Here is a 16058-nt window from a genome sequence, read left to right on the forward strand (position 1 = left end):
AAAGCATGTGTTCAAGCATCAGCTTAAATCCATCATTACTAAGCAATGGATGTTTTTAATTCCCATTGACTTCAGTGAGCCCTAAGCAGGCACCTAAGCATTTTGCTAAACAGGGTCTGAATCAGATTGGTGTGTTCTTGTTGAAATGGCTTACTCCAACATTAGTGATGGCAATGACAGCTAATAAACTAAGACAATATCTTCTATAAAAAAAGGTGAATTAAAATCAGTGCCAGAGTATTTACAGCAGATATTAAGAAGAGTGAAACTTTAAAGCTTCGTTTTTTTAATGACAAAGATGAAGAGTCCAATCCAAAGCCCATTTACATCCTAAGTAGGGAAATGCACAGACTTCTAGAAACTGATTCAAAGTCCACTGAGGAAGAAATAAAGCTGACATGCAGTGAATGTAATTTGTTACTGTTTTCAGTCAGTACACCATTTGATTTCATTTTAACCGTTCACACAAGTTTTGTTTTTATTGACTATTTCTTGCAGCTTTCAATTGATCTATACTTATTTTCACATACTGTGGGCCTGACCCTCTTTCATTAAAATACCATGCAGGGTTGTCAAGAAAAATAGTACAATGCCACAAATTTGTCTAGACATGAAGCCATAAAAAAACCCCCAAAAACTATTAATAGCTTCTGATGATACACAATGAAAAACAATCCAAAAGCTACCATGGTTTCTTCGCTCATGAGTTTCTTTTGCACCCCTTCATTGCACTGCTCATAGCAAACATATTTGGGATTTTCCCATTCTCTCTTTTACCTGGTCCAGGTGAACACATACATAAGAAACAAAGAACATGAATGTAACTCCAAATTAACTCAAAAAATGCAATGATGGACTCTCATATTCTCCAACACACAGACTTTTGGATTTTTAAACAAATGCAGGATAGGAACAAAGAAGGAACACTCCAGAATTATAGCTGACCAATAGACTGAAAGACCCCATAGAAACTGAGTGATTACATCCAACTGTATGAGCAATGCAAGACATTGCCTTCTCTTGCCCTGAAAGGAAAAAAAAAACAAATCTCCACTGCCATTCCTTTAGGGTTTTTTCTCAGCCTTCTCCCCTCCACCCCCATAGGACCCTCATTTTCCAGTGCTTCCAACACTGTATATTCAAACCACTTGTATTATTCTGAAAGCACATGCTGAGTTGGGGCTCCTACAAAAGGAATGAAACAGATATACGGCAAGGATGGGGCAAGGGAGGAGATTACACTAATCCAGATTCTGTTATCTCCTGTTAAATAGCATCTTTCTTCTCAAGTTGTCCTAGAACCACTGAGAAAGCTCTGTAGAAAACCTGTGCAAGTGCTATAGGAACTGGCCTGAAGAACAGGGATAAGGCACTGAAGATTCTCTGATTGCTATAGGGTCCTCTCTCACCTTCCCTTGAATGAAGAATGTGCCCTCTCCACTACTCCAATGGCATGCAGAGCTTCCCAGACTTTAGGTAACAGTTAAAAAAAAAAAAAAAGTCATTTGGGTGTCTACTTGTCCATATATTATTTAATGCAATTTAATTAGTCAGTTCAAATGGAAGTAGGATGAGTTTGAGAAGACAGTTCCCAATATTCTACTGTTACACTTAAATTTGAAATTTATTTTTGAAACAGCAAGATATACATCAGTGAAGAAGAAACTGGGATACTGCTATGACTTGCGTTTTTGCTGTAGCCTTGTGTTTCAGAAAGTAGGAAAAAATGGAAATGTTTCTTAAAAGATTTTTTTTTTAAATCCATCAACTAAGTTAATATTGTCTTGTCAACTTAATGTACAGTAACGACAAACAGAGGAATCAATGTCTGTGAAACTCACTTAAGAGGTTGTTGTTTTATCATAAGAGAATGTATTAGAAGTGAAACAGGGAGATTTGATTTGAGGAATATTGTAGCCCATTGGAGGTCTAGAGATAATATGGCTAAGAACAACTGGAATAACAGCTTATAGCCTTTACTAAAACTTCATTTGTATCTGCATAAGAAACTAATACAATAGTATAATAACAGTATTAACAAACCATGAAGGCTTGGCCATTCTTTATACTAATTTATTCCATAAGCCCAGTAGTAATGGGTCCTGAACAAGGCAGATATTTTCATAAATTTTGAAAAGGGAGCAGGCAGCTTTCATCTCAAATGGATGTACTCCTTCAACACCAGGTTCTCCTTATCAATGGAGAATATCAAAAATGTGTTCAAGCTGTTGAATTTGTAAATATTTTAATGGTTTCCTAGACTTCAGATCAGATGTCAGATGAAAGATCACATGACTCTATAGGACAAGAATCAGTTAACACTTTTAGACAGTGTTAAGCTTTATACCTTAGTGGATGTTCTTGCATGGAATGCTAATTACTATATCCCAGTAACATTTTAGCTAAGCTAGACAAGTGCCTAAAATGATAGTGATGAATCACAACCAGGTTTCTACCCCCGCCCCCCCCAAAAAATTGCATCTTTCATTCCTCAGTTTACTACTGGGCTAAAAAAACAGCCCACCCACAGCAATATATCAAGAAACCTAAATGAGAATGTAAACTAAATTTCACCTCCAAGTTTCTTGTCAGTGATATTTCATCTGATTCTCTAGGACATAAGCTATAGCTCAATGAGAAACCTAGAAAGAGCCCCTCCATACAAACTAAAGACAAAATGAAAGGTGGTTCACCTTTGCATGAACCAGAACCTGTCAAGACTTCTATTGATGTTCAATGCATTATTTAATTATAGCAGGTGCCTGCCCTTTAGCATTCTGAAGAGAAATAAAGCAGAAAGGTTAACTTACCCGTTTGCAATCAGATAAAGACTTCTCATTGGCCAATGTGCTGAAAGTTGTAGTCTGAAAAAGAGTGGGAAAAGTCCATCAGTTCAGACTAAGTGTTAAGCATCATACTCAGTGTAAGGCAAACCCAGGGCTGTCCTCTCTACTGGGCTGGCTGCAAGCGAGGAAGAGGGAAGAGTCCACTCTTCCTACTGATGTGCTAATTATGCACATTTTACTTTATACCATAAAGAGCCACATAGATCACTTTAGGACTAGTCCCAGGGCAAGATATTACTAACATAGTTAACAGTGGTGGAATCAAGCCCTAAAGTTACAAAATGCACTGAAAGGTTAATGCATGTCTTTGAACCTTAAAATGCTAATAGTACTTGAATAGTCCAGGGATGCTGTAGTTTAAAAGTTATGAACTGGAGGGAAGGAGGGTGATAGTGAACCTGAGGTTGACAACTTCAGGAGAAATTATGCCAATTTCTGGCTCTGCTTTTCTACACTGTCAATTATTTGAAAGACTTATTTATCTGACCTACCCTAAGCGGTGCCTTTAATCATGCATATTTTTTTAAAATCAATGAACTCCAAAGTTTCTATCATTTCGAAGGGTCAAAGGGTCTGCTGGCTCTTCTCAAAGAATTTGGGTTCAGTTTCTTTTGTAACTAGTTTAACTCTCAGAGAGCATGTGCCTGAGAATACGTTACAGCAGACCTGGGTTTTGCTCCTTTGTCAGATGCTTTGAGAGGTAAACTAGTTACAGGTGATGTTGAATCAAGACTCCCTTACAGAGGCCAGCTGACAGCATGTTAAAAATTCCCCAAGACCTTTTCTAGCTCACTTTGTGAAAGACCAAAAACAGGAGAAAGCACATAGGCCATTGCCAAAAAGTAAAATTACCACCATGCTCAAATATATTACCACATCTTTCATACCCAAGAAAATCCAAATGCCAGATCTCAAGAATCCTCTACTAGAGGAAGTGATATTACATGATTCAAAGAAACATTTCACTTTAACCCACTGTTTTAATTTGCTTTATGTAAGTTATTGTGATATCATTTGCTCTATTAATCAGTTTGCAGCTCTGGTTGCTCAAATTGTATGGATATCATTTTGTTAAAATGCATGCCGATTACATTTATGGACAGCTATTCAATTCTTTTCTTTTTTCCTTTTTAGAATTTACAAGCAACTTTTAGCAGAATTTCTGTAGTTCATCTTTATAAGCTGACTTTAAGCCCAATTTGCCTTGATGTAAAGTTAGAAGTACCCTAGTTATACCACTTCTCAGTGATTTTCCTGAGAAAAGTATGGTAGGCAATAAACTCTGTAGCGCACTTTCCTAATCCATATGTAATGCAATACTTGATGGACACAAACACTGATAGAAAGGATACAGCTACGCCATGGTGTCAGTGTGTCCCAAATGGGATGCTCCCAACCGTGTCCCATCACTCATTCCCATTCATATACTTTAACCCAGGAGATGCACTAATAAAGTCACTTTAGGGTTGTTCCCAGAAACCACTTACAGAGATGCACCCCAGGGAATCTTGGAATGCCTCTCCATAAGTAAGGAAAGTTGGGGTTTCCCCCTTATGGAAAACTCAGGATCTTCAGGGGTGCAGGAAAAGCCCAAGTGGATCCTGGCATAGAGGCATGGGACCTGGGGAATCCCCAGTGCTTCATGCCAGGACCTGCTTACCCAGACCTGCCCCTAAAATCTCCCAGCAGGTCTGGATAACCAGGGAAAGCAGATTTTCCCACTTACCCAAACCTGTTTTAGAGATCTCAGGGGCAGGTCTAGATAAAAAAGGTACAGCCTGGGTTTTCCTGCTTAACCAGACTCACCCTCAGGGTCTCTGAGGACTCATCTGAGTAAGCAAGGAAAGTAGGGCTTTTGCTCAATGAAGCAAACTGAATTCAGATCTCTCAAAGTCTCAGTCCAGTGCCCAATTACATGATTGTCCTCCCTTTCACAAGGCCCTAGCACCAGTATCATAAGAGCATTTCTAGCAAATAAAAAACTGCTTTCAAACTCCAAGAGAATGAGCTCTTTTTTAAATAGGCCACCACTCTAGTTCCCAGACAGTAGACAAACAGACTGAAACTACATATGAGTAATCATATTTGTACATGCAAATTGCTGACTTTGTACATATAAATAATTTTGCATGCAGTACTGTAAATGCTTTAAAATTACAGGCCAACCCAGTTTCCAGGTCCTAAATGGTGCTGGGCTTTGGGCAAATGGCTGATAGTGGCAGACTAATATTAGAACTTAAGTTACAAAATTTAAAGACTCTTTAAAATGAAACCTTTTAGTATGTGTTTTAATTGAACTACTACTAAGAAACCAGATATAAAGTGGCAAATGGCTGGTCTTTAAGGACACTTCTACACATAATGAAGCTGCCCTTTTTAGTGGTTTAATTGCCCTTTTATAGTGATTTAGTTGTGTCACACTGTACATCAGGCCTATGTGAAGCAGTAAGTATTCACTTCAGATTCAAATGATTCAGAGGGACAGTGATTTGAATCGCTGTCCTGATTCAATTTGGCTGATTCAGAGATTTGGCTATAGACTACAATGAGGAATCACTAAAATGCCTAACTTTGTCATTCTTTTTTCATATACAGATGAAAACAGCAGGGATGCTATCCCCTTCTAAGGGCATGAAGCCTGCCACATTTCAAGGAGATAGGTGCAGGGGGGTTTTGTGAAAGTGTACCTCAAACGTTTGAAAGAAAAACTTGTATCACTTGCGTGTGTTAAGGCAAAATGGAATTAATGCAGCAGGGATGGTAGCCCCTCTGTGAGGATGAGGCCTGTCAGGTTTCAGGCAGAGTAGTGCAGGAGTTTTGGTGAAAGTGCACCTCAAGTTTCTGAAAGCAAATAGGTGCGGAGCAAGGAGGGTGGCACTTACTCCATCTGCACCTGGAGCTTGGGGAACCCCAGCAGCGGGAGGTTCACCTTGAAGAATACCAGCTGCTCCACCAAACCAGGATCCAAGGAGGTACGGTCAGGTGTCACTACATCACCAGCAATGCCGAATGCCCTCTCGCTTGAAACCCTGGTCAGTGGACAGGACAGGACAGGTGTTCCTGGGCAACCATGGCCAGATCCAGCTGCATCTGGCTGAGGGTTGCTCAATAGGCCAAGGGGTCACAGTGCAGCAGCTCCACGTCCTCAGTGAGATAGGTAGCCACTGAGGCCTCCGTGCTACCTGCCTGATGGTGGTGTCTGGTGCCTATGAACCCCAACATTGAAACCATGCCTTTGGCCCACATCGGCAGTGGCCATGGTAGAGAAGATTGGCTCATGGTTGGAATGCTAGCACAGGAAAGTGGATCCCTCTCTTCCACATCCTCCCGCCTCTGCCCTTCTGACTCCCTGATCTGTTCACCATCACCTCCTATGGCAGAATACCATCTCTGTCTCTCCCCAAACTCTGCTATCTGACAACTTGGTTACCATGGTCACTGTAGAAAGCAGACTCTTCTGGTCCCATCTGCTTCAGGTAACCCTGAGTTGTAACCTGAGCTAGATACACTCTTGAGGGAAAGTGGAAACCTACTCCCTCTGCCTACATGACTGGCATCACATACCTGGGTGGGGGCCTAAACTCCCTATTATTCTAAGCAATGCCAACATGACTGGGAGGGAGCTAAAGACTGCCAGTCTATCCAGCAACCGGTGATGCATTTCAAATTGGTTGGCTGGCAGCCAACAGTTACTGGCCTTCATTGGAGCAGATAAATGAGGTCATAAGGGCTATATAAGTGATGGACTGCCCAGGGGGAGGGGCAGTAGCCATGATGAGAACTCAGAGAGAAGCTGGGCCATCTGAAACTCTCTCTCAAAACTCATGATCAATTAACTGTTTGCCTCCAGAGGGAATCTCCACCTGCCTCTGGATGATGCTTGTGAGTAAGATACCTGAAATCTAACTAGATATATAGTTTGTAGTAACTCAGATGTGTGATCAAAGGCTACCATGCCACTGTTTGCTCTAAGGTATTTCTCTGATATTCCATATCTACTCCTTGTAACCAATAAAGTTTTCCTTTGTATCTAGCATGGGAGACATTGTGAGGAGGTCTAGATTATGCCTTGTGGGCCCCTTGGTTTGGCTGAACCTGAAATCTAACTAGATATATAGTTTGTAGTAACTCAGATGTGTGATCAAAGGCTACCATGCCACTGTTTGCTCTAAGGTATTTCTCTGATATTCCATATCTACTCCTTGTAACCAATAAAGTTTTCCTTTGTATCTAGCATGGGAGACATTGTGAGGAGGTCTAGATTATGCCTTGTGGGCCCCTTGGTTTGGCTGAGTAAGGGAGACCGCTATTTGTGCTTCAGACCAAGGGAAGCATCCCAAGTTCTTGCAGTGGTTCAAGTACCCTCAAGGACTACTAGGCCTGCATTTCCCAGAGGGCACAGGTCCCAGATCCGTCCAGACTCTGGATGGTGACAGCGTTACCCCAGGCTTTCGGATGTGCTCCAGGAGGGAGGTCGACCGGATGCGAGGCACTCCCAGGGAGGCACTCGGAGCCTGGAAGGTGATTGGGCACAGTGAGGTGGGTGGCTCAATGAAGGAGCACACCCTACTCTCCCTCTACATGTGGTTGCAGGGGTGGGATCTGACAACCTGCTGTCGTGAAGGCATAATTTGGGGAAGGGAATAGAGTCACTGAAAACCCTTGAGCAAACAATCTCTAATTTGGCATCGGGTGAACTGAACAGCATAGATAGCTAGGATGGCTGACAAGTATGACCACCTGACCATGGACCATTTGGCGGAGAAGCTGAAGGAGACAGGCATCCAAAGAAACAGATGGCAAAAGAGACAGGACCTGATTGAAGTCCTGCTGGACTATGAGCGAACCAGGGAAGTGCCCACCCCGGTTCCAAGTGGGAGTGGAGATGATGGAACTGCTCTTTCTGATGAGCTGCTGGGAGTGAGCCCCCCCGAGCTAGAAATGCCCGAGGAATGACCCTCTTCTTCACCCAATGGGTTGGACCTCCAGAGATACAGCCTGCAGCTGGAAGCTCAGGAAGCCCAGCATGGCTAAAGCTCGAGCTAGAATTTAAAAAATGAAGCTGGCAGAGAGGGTAGCACAGTGCCAGCACAAGAAGGAACAGAGTGAGCATGAGGCTAGAGAGGCCTAGTGCCAGCACAAAGAGAGGGACGCCCAGCACAAGGCGGAGGCCAAAGAGGCAAGGCTCAAGCACGAACACGATCTCACAGTACTCCATATGCAGTCAAACACCAGTCACTCAGCCATCACCAGCTTCACCCTCCAGACTGAACACCCCAGTCTGCCTCTGTTTCTTGGGGACAGAGGCTTTGGAGTGAGAGGGGGACTTGTTTTGGGCATGTTCTCACTGGTGCCAGGCTGAGAAGGAACAAGGGCAAGGGGGTGGTGCCTCCTGAGATGCAGCAGTATCACTGTGATGGTGAACTGTTTCACGTCCTTATCCAGCTGATGTGCCTTTGGCAGTGCTGGCAGGTAGCATACCTGGGATCATCTGCCACCTCAGAATGATCCCACACTACACTACCCACCTGCTTCTGGGTTGAGGGTGGGGATCCTGCCTTATCTCCCTCCTCACCAGGCAGAGGCACAACAGCAGGAGGAGATAAGCCACCTGCCCCCACAACCTCCTCTGTAGTGCCTTCCAGAGAAGGAGACCTGTCTCTAAGGGGAACTTTTAGGGGTGTGGAGCACTGCAGCAGGACGGCATCCTAGGGGTCACCATGCTCTCCCCTGATGCCCCCTTACTGTACCAAGTTTGCTAAAAGGGCACCCTCAATTCTCACCCGCCATGTCTTTGCTGTAAAGTGTATATTAGGGAGCCTGCCTTTCTGTCCTCTCTGGCCATGGCTTCCTGCTATACACTGGCCCTGTTCGATAATGGACTTTCTGTGCACCCCAGCCTTATGGGCTATGTGTGACTCCAACCACCCCTTTACCATGCCCCAAGCCTCACTGATGTAATGGATATTGTTCGGTTTCACCTGATGTCTCACTGGTACTCGGGCTCTCTACCGCCTTGCCTCGCTCTGCACCTCACTGGGCACTCAGGGTCAATTCATCCCCAATGCTGCCCCCTCTCTCTGGGGCTTCTCAGATCGCTGCCCCCTCTCTCTCGGGCTGGGGTTCCCACGCTGCTGCAGGTCCCCCATGAGGCCTCCTCCATCCCCTAATAGCCTCACCCAAACCACCAGTTCCAAACAGCAAACATAGAACATAAGCCCCTTGGCTATAACAAATTCAAGCCACCCGGCTAAAACATTATTCCAGCCAACCCAGGGTTGCTCCGTCTTTCACCAATACCAGTAGTTACTAGTGCAGTCATGCCTCCCTCTTTGTTCACTCAGGCAGAGCTCCTTCCCCCTTGGCTGCCAGCAGGGAACTCCCCTCCTGGCCTCAGTCCTGGTGTTTATGTGGGCCAGGCCCCGCCCCTTCCTGCCAGCTGACCTCTGGCAGGTGTGGGCCACTAGCCCCTTCTGGTTGCCAACACCTGGGCTCCTGTCTGTTCTTAGAGTAGCAGGCACCTTAGCACCCTGCTACAAGCACAAACTCAGAGTCCCCCTCCTTCTCAGGAATTTCTTTTGCTATGGCCCTCAGCTCCTCTGCTTCCAGATCCAGATCCAGATCCTCCTCTAGCACTGGAAGGCTCATGCTGGAAACTGAAATTGGGGTAGAGAATGTCATGCTGCTGGTGGTTACTGGTGGTGGTGCAGGTGCAGGCATTGCTACCATCTCTGTGCTCCCACTAGCAGCAGAAGACTTATCACTACCAGGAAACAGGGTGTGTCTATGTTTGGGGCGGGGGAACTTGCAGCTCTCCCTCTGCCCCCTCTCCCTCCCCTGCCAGAAAACCTGGCACCTGCATAGTGATGACATAGTCAGGGAAAATAGATCTCTTTTTGTGGGGGGAAAGAATCAAGACAGACTAACAAGAACAAATAAGAGGATTTTGAGGAAAGAAGAAGTTGAAAGGAATGGATAGGGATAACAATAGGGATTGTAGGCAAGGGTAAGTAGGAAAGGATTGAATACAACTTACAAGAAGAGAGACTAGCTAGCAAGAGACTAGATAGCAAGCCAGAGCGTTTCAGACACTGCTGCTCCCAGAAAGAGACAGCTCAAAGGCACAGATCACTTCAGACACAGCTTGATATGTTGTTTCTCCATCCCTACCCCAGAGCATTGTGACTGGAAAGGAACTCAGAGAAAGATCACAGTCACTGGCCAGTTACAGATGTCAATATCAGAGCAGTCTTTCCCCCACCCTCAGCCTTTTCCATATACGAAAGGTCATCACCCCCCCCCCCCCAGTTTCTGTTTCCTGCAAACTTTATGAATCTCTGAATCCCTCCAAATCAATTTGGAGGCTTCCGATTCAATTCGGACCTTTTACTGGGTCTCTCAATTTAGATTCAGAGATTCGGCCACTGAATTGGGTTGAATCTACTCCTAATGAAATCAGCTACCAAAGCTTTGCACAGCCCTACTGTACACACACAATGGTGTATTGTGATGAAAATTACTTCATTACATCGCAAACTAAAACACATCCCGATGTAGTTTAGTTTTCTACATAATAAATTGCAGTGATATCCATCCCCGAGCCTGCCCAGGCTTCCAGTGCCCTGTGCACAGTCCCTGCCACCTTCTTTAGCCACCAGTATACCCAGCTTGCTCCTAGGAGGTGGCAGGAGGGCAGCTGGGTGTACTGGTAGCCAGAGAAGGTGGCAGGGATAGTGCATGGGGTGCTGGAAGACCAGACAGGCTTGGGAAATCTTCAACTTGGCAGGCTTCCAGAGCCCTGTGCACCGTCCCTGCCACCTTCTCTTGACTATCTTACTGAAGATGGAGGCTGTTCATACACATGATGGGGGTTTAGGTCCCCTGAATTGAAATGGTGGGTTTTTAACTGTGATGATTACAAACCCACCATTTCAATTTAGGGACTTCTGTGACTTATGGCAAGGGGCCCAATCCTTTTTTGGGGCGGGGGGGGGGAGCCTGCCTAAGGCCAGGGGATGAGCTGCCAGCAGCCCCTGAATGTGCACAGTCCCCGCTGCCTTCTCTGGCCACCAGAATACCCAGCTTGCCCCTGGGGCAGCATGGGAAGGTGACAGAAGGATGGCTGGGTGTGCTGGTGGCCAGAGTAGGTGGCAGGGACAATGCACAGGGTGCTAGAAGCCCGGGCAGGCATTGGAAAGCTCAGACTTGGCGGGTTTTCCAGCACCATGTGCACTGTCCCTGCAGCCTTCTCTAGGTGCCAGCACACCCAGCTGCACTCCTGCCACCTTCTCACACTGTCCCAGGAGCAAGCCAGTCTGTGGGGTCTGTGCATGGTCAGGGGCCACTAGAGGCTCACCACCTGGCTGTAGGCAGGCTTCCTTAGGGAAAAGAAAAAAAAAAAAAATCAGGCTCCTCACTGTAACAGTGATGGAAGCCCCTAAATTGAAATGGTGGGCTTTTAATCATCACAATTAAAAACCCACTATTTCCATTTACGGGACCTAAACCCTCATCACGTGAACAAGGAGCCACCATCTGTAGAGTCAAGATTGAAGATGGAGCAAAAAGTTTTGATGAATGATAAACATTCCAGAGAGTCAGGGGGTGTTGAAAAGACAAATGCTGGGTCATCATTTGCCATCTCTTTATTCTGTGCAGGGAACATTCCACTTCTTGTGTCATTGAGTGTGCCGAGACATGAACCAGTCCTTTAGTAAAGTGCCTGGCACAGAAAGTAAAAAGGTTGCATGAAATAAGTGACAGGCACAACAGCTCCACAAAGCAAGGGAGGTCTAATGCATCTCCAGAAACAAGGTTGTGTCTTGGCTGGAGCATCAGGATCAGCCAAAAGTACATTAGCAACTTTTTGCAAATATTTAAATTGTCATCTTTATTTCTGCTCATGCCAAACATCAAATTTATTTCCAGTCCAAAGGGGAAAAATTGTAACTAATGTATACAAAGTGCATCGTCTAAAATCATACCCCATATACAAATGATAACATTTTAATGTTTTCCTGGGATCTGGGAATACTGGAAATTTCAATTAGTCAAGAGAAAGACTATTAAATGTGCCAGCAGGATTTATATTCTAGACTAATAACCATCATCTGCATCCTATTTAGTTAATGAAGGGTTGGAGCACTCACAGATAATTAAAGGGAAAGTGGATAGGATAAAATGTAAACCATAGAAAAATCAGATCTACTTCTATCTTCATTTAATGCTAAACATATCTAATAGCTCACCTAATCAAACCATAATATTTGCTCAGATGAAATTAACTAAAAACTTGTAAGTTCAGGAAATGGGATAGCCTCTGGAATGGGAAATCAGCTGAAAATTAAAATTGCTTAAAAACAAAATGTTCGTGTAAGGACTATGAGAAAATGGTCACTTCTAGCTCCCAAACCATCAGCTGCTCATTTCTCCCACTGTTAATACTTCATACCTGATGAGTGATAAGAATATTGGTAATGACACACAGAAGAGACTGCAATTTCTAATGGTTCATCTATGCTACTGGTTTTAACTTGAGTTGATAGACAGCTAATGACTTAATGGACACCTATTACATGCTGGTCCAGGAGTGCTCAACCTCTCCAGATCCATGGGCAGAATAGCATATAGTCAGTCCATGAGCCTGTTCCAATTACGGGGTTCATGCATGGGGTTAGTCTGCTGATGTGATCCAGTATGTCTGCCCGACCACAAGTGCTGAAGCCAGCCAGGGAGCAACTGCATACTAGTGTGATCTAGCATGTCATCTGGGCCACAGGGCTCTCAGGGAGTGGTAGCAGAGTTAATTTACTGTGGCTCTGGGAGCAATTAATACTGCTACCATTTCCCAGTGGCCAAAATTCTGTACCCTCATGAGGGCTCCAATCCACCAGCCCCTCCTCCAGCACAAGCTAGGCAAACCCCAGAGCATGGTTCCCTCCCCTGTCTATTCCCCCTCTCATCCTGCAGAGAGCAGTGGGGGCAGAGTGGAGCTGGGTTACATCAGCCCAGCCCAGCCCTACACATGCACAGGGACAAACACAAGTTAATGAAGGTGCTCTGGTTTGGAGCATTTTCATCTGAACCCTCATTACCAAGGGTTAATTTGTCATGTAATTGGGCACTTTTAAAGTGCTCTGCAGCCATGCATTTCTGTCAGGGCACAGCACCTATAGAGCACTTCCAAGGGGCCAATCAAACAACAAATATCACTTCTGTCAGCACCCTTAAAGAACACACCTGAAGCTGGGCTGCAGTCATGATGTTTAAGTCCTGGGTGCTCAAACAGAGACAACAGAAAAAGGCTGGCTCCTGGCACCCAGGGAGCTTTAAAAAGCTTGATAACCTGATTGTGCGCCCTTTCATTTAACTTTACTAAACTCCTTAAAAGATGAACTCTATACAAGTTTAATTATTTTTCAGACTGATATCCCACCATATCCAAAAGACTCAGAACTCAGCTATCAGTTGTCAAAAGAGGGACTTAGTTTACTTATGCTAATTACATGCTGATACAATCCGTTTGCTAAACATGAGACATGGGGACTAAGTACAGACAGTGAAAAGGTTTGGGGCTGCATTGATTCAAGTTTCACAGATTAGTCTAAATTGTATAGATTGAACCAATAAGCAAGTGAATAGATATTCACTTTTGATTCTGGAAATCCAGGCATTTACTTGCACTGGCTCAGGCCACAAGCCAAGGGTGCTAGAGCATACCTCCCTGCTCTGCTGGAGCAGACAGCTTGAGCCAAGGCTAGCTCACCCACCCTGTGAGGGAGATTGTGTGGGGGAGATATAAAGCATCCTGGGATGCCAGGAGGTTAACTTGAATCTGGAGGGGATCAGGGACAGAAGTTCAATAAACCGATTCAACCTAAATTAGCTAAATCTGATACCACATGCATCCAAGTTCATCTTAAACCAGCTTCTGTTATTTTGAAAGTGGTTTATGTGCACTGAACTTCTGTTGTTAGATTTGAACCAATTTCTGATCACTTATACCCAGAGGTGCCAAGTACGTGGAGGCCAGAGGGCACTGGCCCCCCTCACGAGAGAGCTGTCACCTGAAATGCCTAAAACTTTCCACATGTCCATCATCTTATCCTTCCCCCCAGGCAAAAATAAATGTCAGTGCCTATATTTGTACTAGTTTATGTGTAATTTCTGTTCCTAGCCTGTGTGTAAAAAAAGAGCGCGTGAGAGATTGGCCAAAACAGATAAACACATGCAAAATAACTCCTAAGGCTGTGCTTGTTAAAACCATACGGGAAATTACTATGGATATTTTGAGCATTTGGGGGGGGGGGGGGCAGATTTCTAATATAATTCTCTTTTTTATATATACATACTGCCTTTGCCTTTGACTCCACTAATTGAGTTTGGCTTTCAGGAGTTTCAATTGTTTTCAGCCCTGTTGGTTTTCAGTGCCCAAATGTATTCAGTGCATATTGGCTACAGGTCAACCATGTGCTGGTGACTGAGTGGTACTAATAGAACAGGTAGTTTAAAAAATTGGCAGTACTTGACTAAAGCTCTTGCTGCAGCAAATAGTCCAAAATCTGACAAACATCTGACACAATCACTTACAACAGTAACTTGCTAATTGCAGTTATTGTTAGCCAGTAAAACCTTAGGCCCAGAATATCAAACTAAGGAACCTAAAGTTAGGCTCCTAAATCCAAATTTGGACACCAGAAACAGCCTGACATTTGGAGACATGCTGACTACTGAATAATTCTACTGAAGTTAATAAAACAATTTGCAGATGAAGTCATTTCACTTTTCTTTAGGGTCCCAGGTTTGAAAATGTTGGCCTCAAGTCTCCAAGATGTTTTCTCCATGTTAATAAAGCTGCTCTATGCAGGCAACTGTTTCAATGGCCAGAAAACCAGCAGTTAATTAGCAGATTTGTTTGTATGCACTCCTCGAATCATTTAGCCAACAGAGAAGCAAATCAAACAAACCTTAATAGGAGCATTCAGGGAAGGGGAAACTACCTGGCATGAAATAACAGATTTCTAGACCAGGATCATAGGTAGAAATAGAAAGGAAGTCACGACCATCCAATTCTGTATTTTGTTCTTATTGATGAATGAGGACAGCTGGTTCCCTAGTTAAGACTCAATGGTGAGACTTGGGAGAGCAGAAATCAGCTGCCAGGTGTGCTGTAGATGCCCTGTGTGAACTTGTGAAGCCACCAGATGTCACTATAGCTCAGTTCCCCATCTAGATACTGGGGATACATTAATGCCATCTTATTCACACATTTTGGGTGTAATTCTGTCCTTCTGTGGCCATCTTAATAGGCAATTTTTAGAATCATAGAAAATTAGGCTTGGAAGGGACCTCAGGAGGTCATCTAGTCCAACTCCCTGCTCAAAGCAGGACCATCCCCAATTAGATCATCTCAACCAAAGCTTTTTGTCTAGCCAGGTCTTAAAAACCTCCAAGGATGGAGATTCCATAGCCTCCCTGGGTAACCTGTTCCAGTGTTTTACTACCCTCCTAGTGAGAAAGTTTTTTCTAATATCTAACCTAAACCTCCCTTGAACCTCCCTTGTAACTTGAGACCATTGCTCGTTGTTCTGCCATCTGCCACCACTGAGAACAGTCAAGATTGGGAGTGTATAATTATTTCAACTGGAGGGCCATTTAATGAGTTCTGGGGACCTGTTAAGGGCCACATCCATCTCTCGCTTTCTCTCTCTTCTCTTCACTCTTCCCCTGCTCTTCTCTTTCTCTGTCTCTCTCTTTTTTCTTCTCTCCTCTCTCTCATCTCTGTTCTCTTCCCTTCTCACTATCTCTCTCCACCTCCTTCCCTACCTCAAGAACCTGGCCAAAGCTGTAGTTCACCAGGAGCCCCAACACTCAGCTGTGGACCCAGGCAGGAGTTTCTGCCATGCCAGGTGGGCATCAGCTGTGGGCGCAGCCAGCAGGTTCTGAAGTCCCAACACAAAACCTGCCGTCAGTGTCATATCTAACTCTGACACCTGCATGGCACAGCAGAGGCTCCTGCCTAGGTCAGTAGGGGAGCATCAGGGCTCCTGATAAACTACAGCTCCAGCAGGGTCTAGAAGGAGAAAGAGAAGCTGACACCCACCCAGAGCAGCAGAAGATCCTGCCTGGGTCCACAGATGACTCTGCTAGCAGGTTCTGGGTGAGGACTCCAGGCAGGATCTTCCTCACACTGGGAGGTCAGCGGTTACGCTG

The 16058-nt window shown here is 44.6% G+C and overlaps 1 protein-coding gene across 3 annotated transcripts in view; it reads right to left on the reverse strand.

The window, feature by feature from the left end:
• Positions 1-67: 67 nt before the first annotated feature.
• Positions 68-16058, reverse strand: part of LOC102369765 — a 242441-nt gene continuing 226450 nt past the window's right edge. For 2 of the 3 annotated variants that reach the window (XM_025191803.1, XM_025191804.1), the window contains exons 4-5: positions 2811-2864; positions 68-1025 (exon numbers count right to left, since the gene is read on the reverse strand). In XM_025191803.1, the coding sequence (XP_025047588.1) occupies positions 837-1025; positions 2811-2864 (243 nt within the window). In that variant the 3' untranslated portion in view covers positions 68-836. Of the gene's footprint in view, positions 1026-2806; positions 2865-16058 lie in introns of those variants that run through there. The other variant, XR_325159.1, reaches the window with a different exon arrangement.

The sequence above is a fragment of the Alligator sinensis genome, unplaced genomic scaffold, assembly GCF_000455745.1.
Source record: "Alligator sinensis unplaced genomic scaffold, ASM45574v1 scaffold42_1, whole genome shotgun sequence".
Classification (NCBI taxonomy): Eukaryota; Metazoa; Chordata; order Crocodylia; family Alligatoridae; genus Alligator; species Alligator sinensis.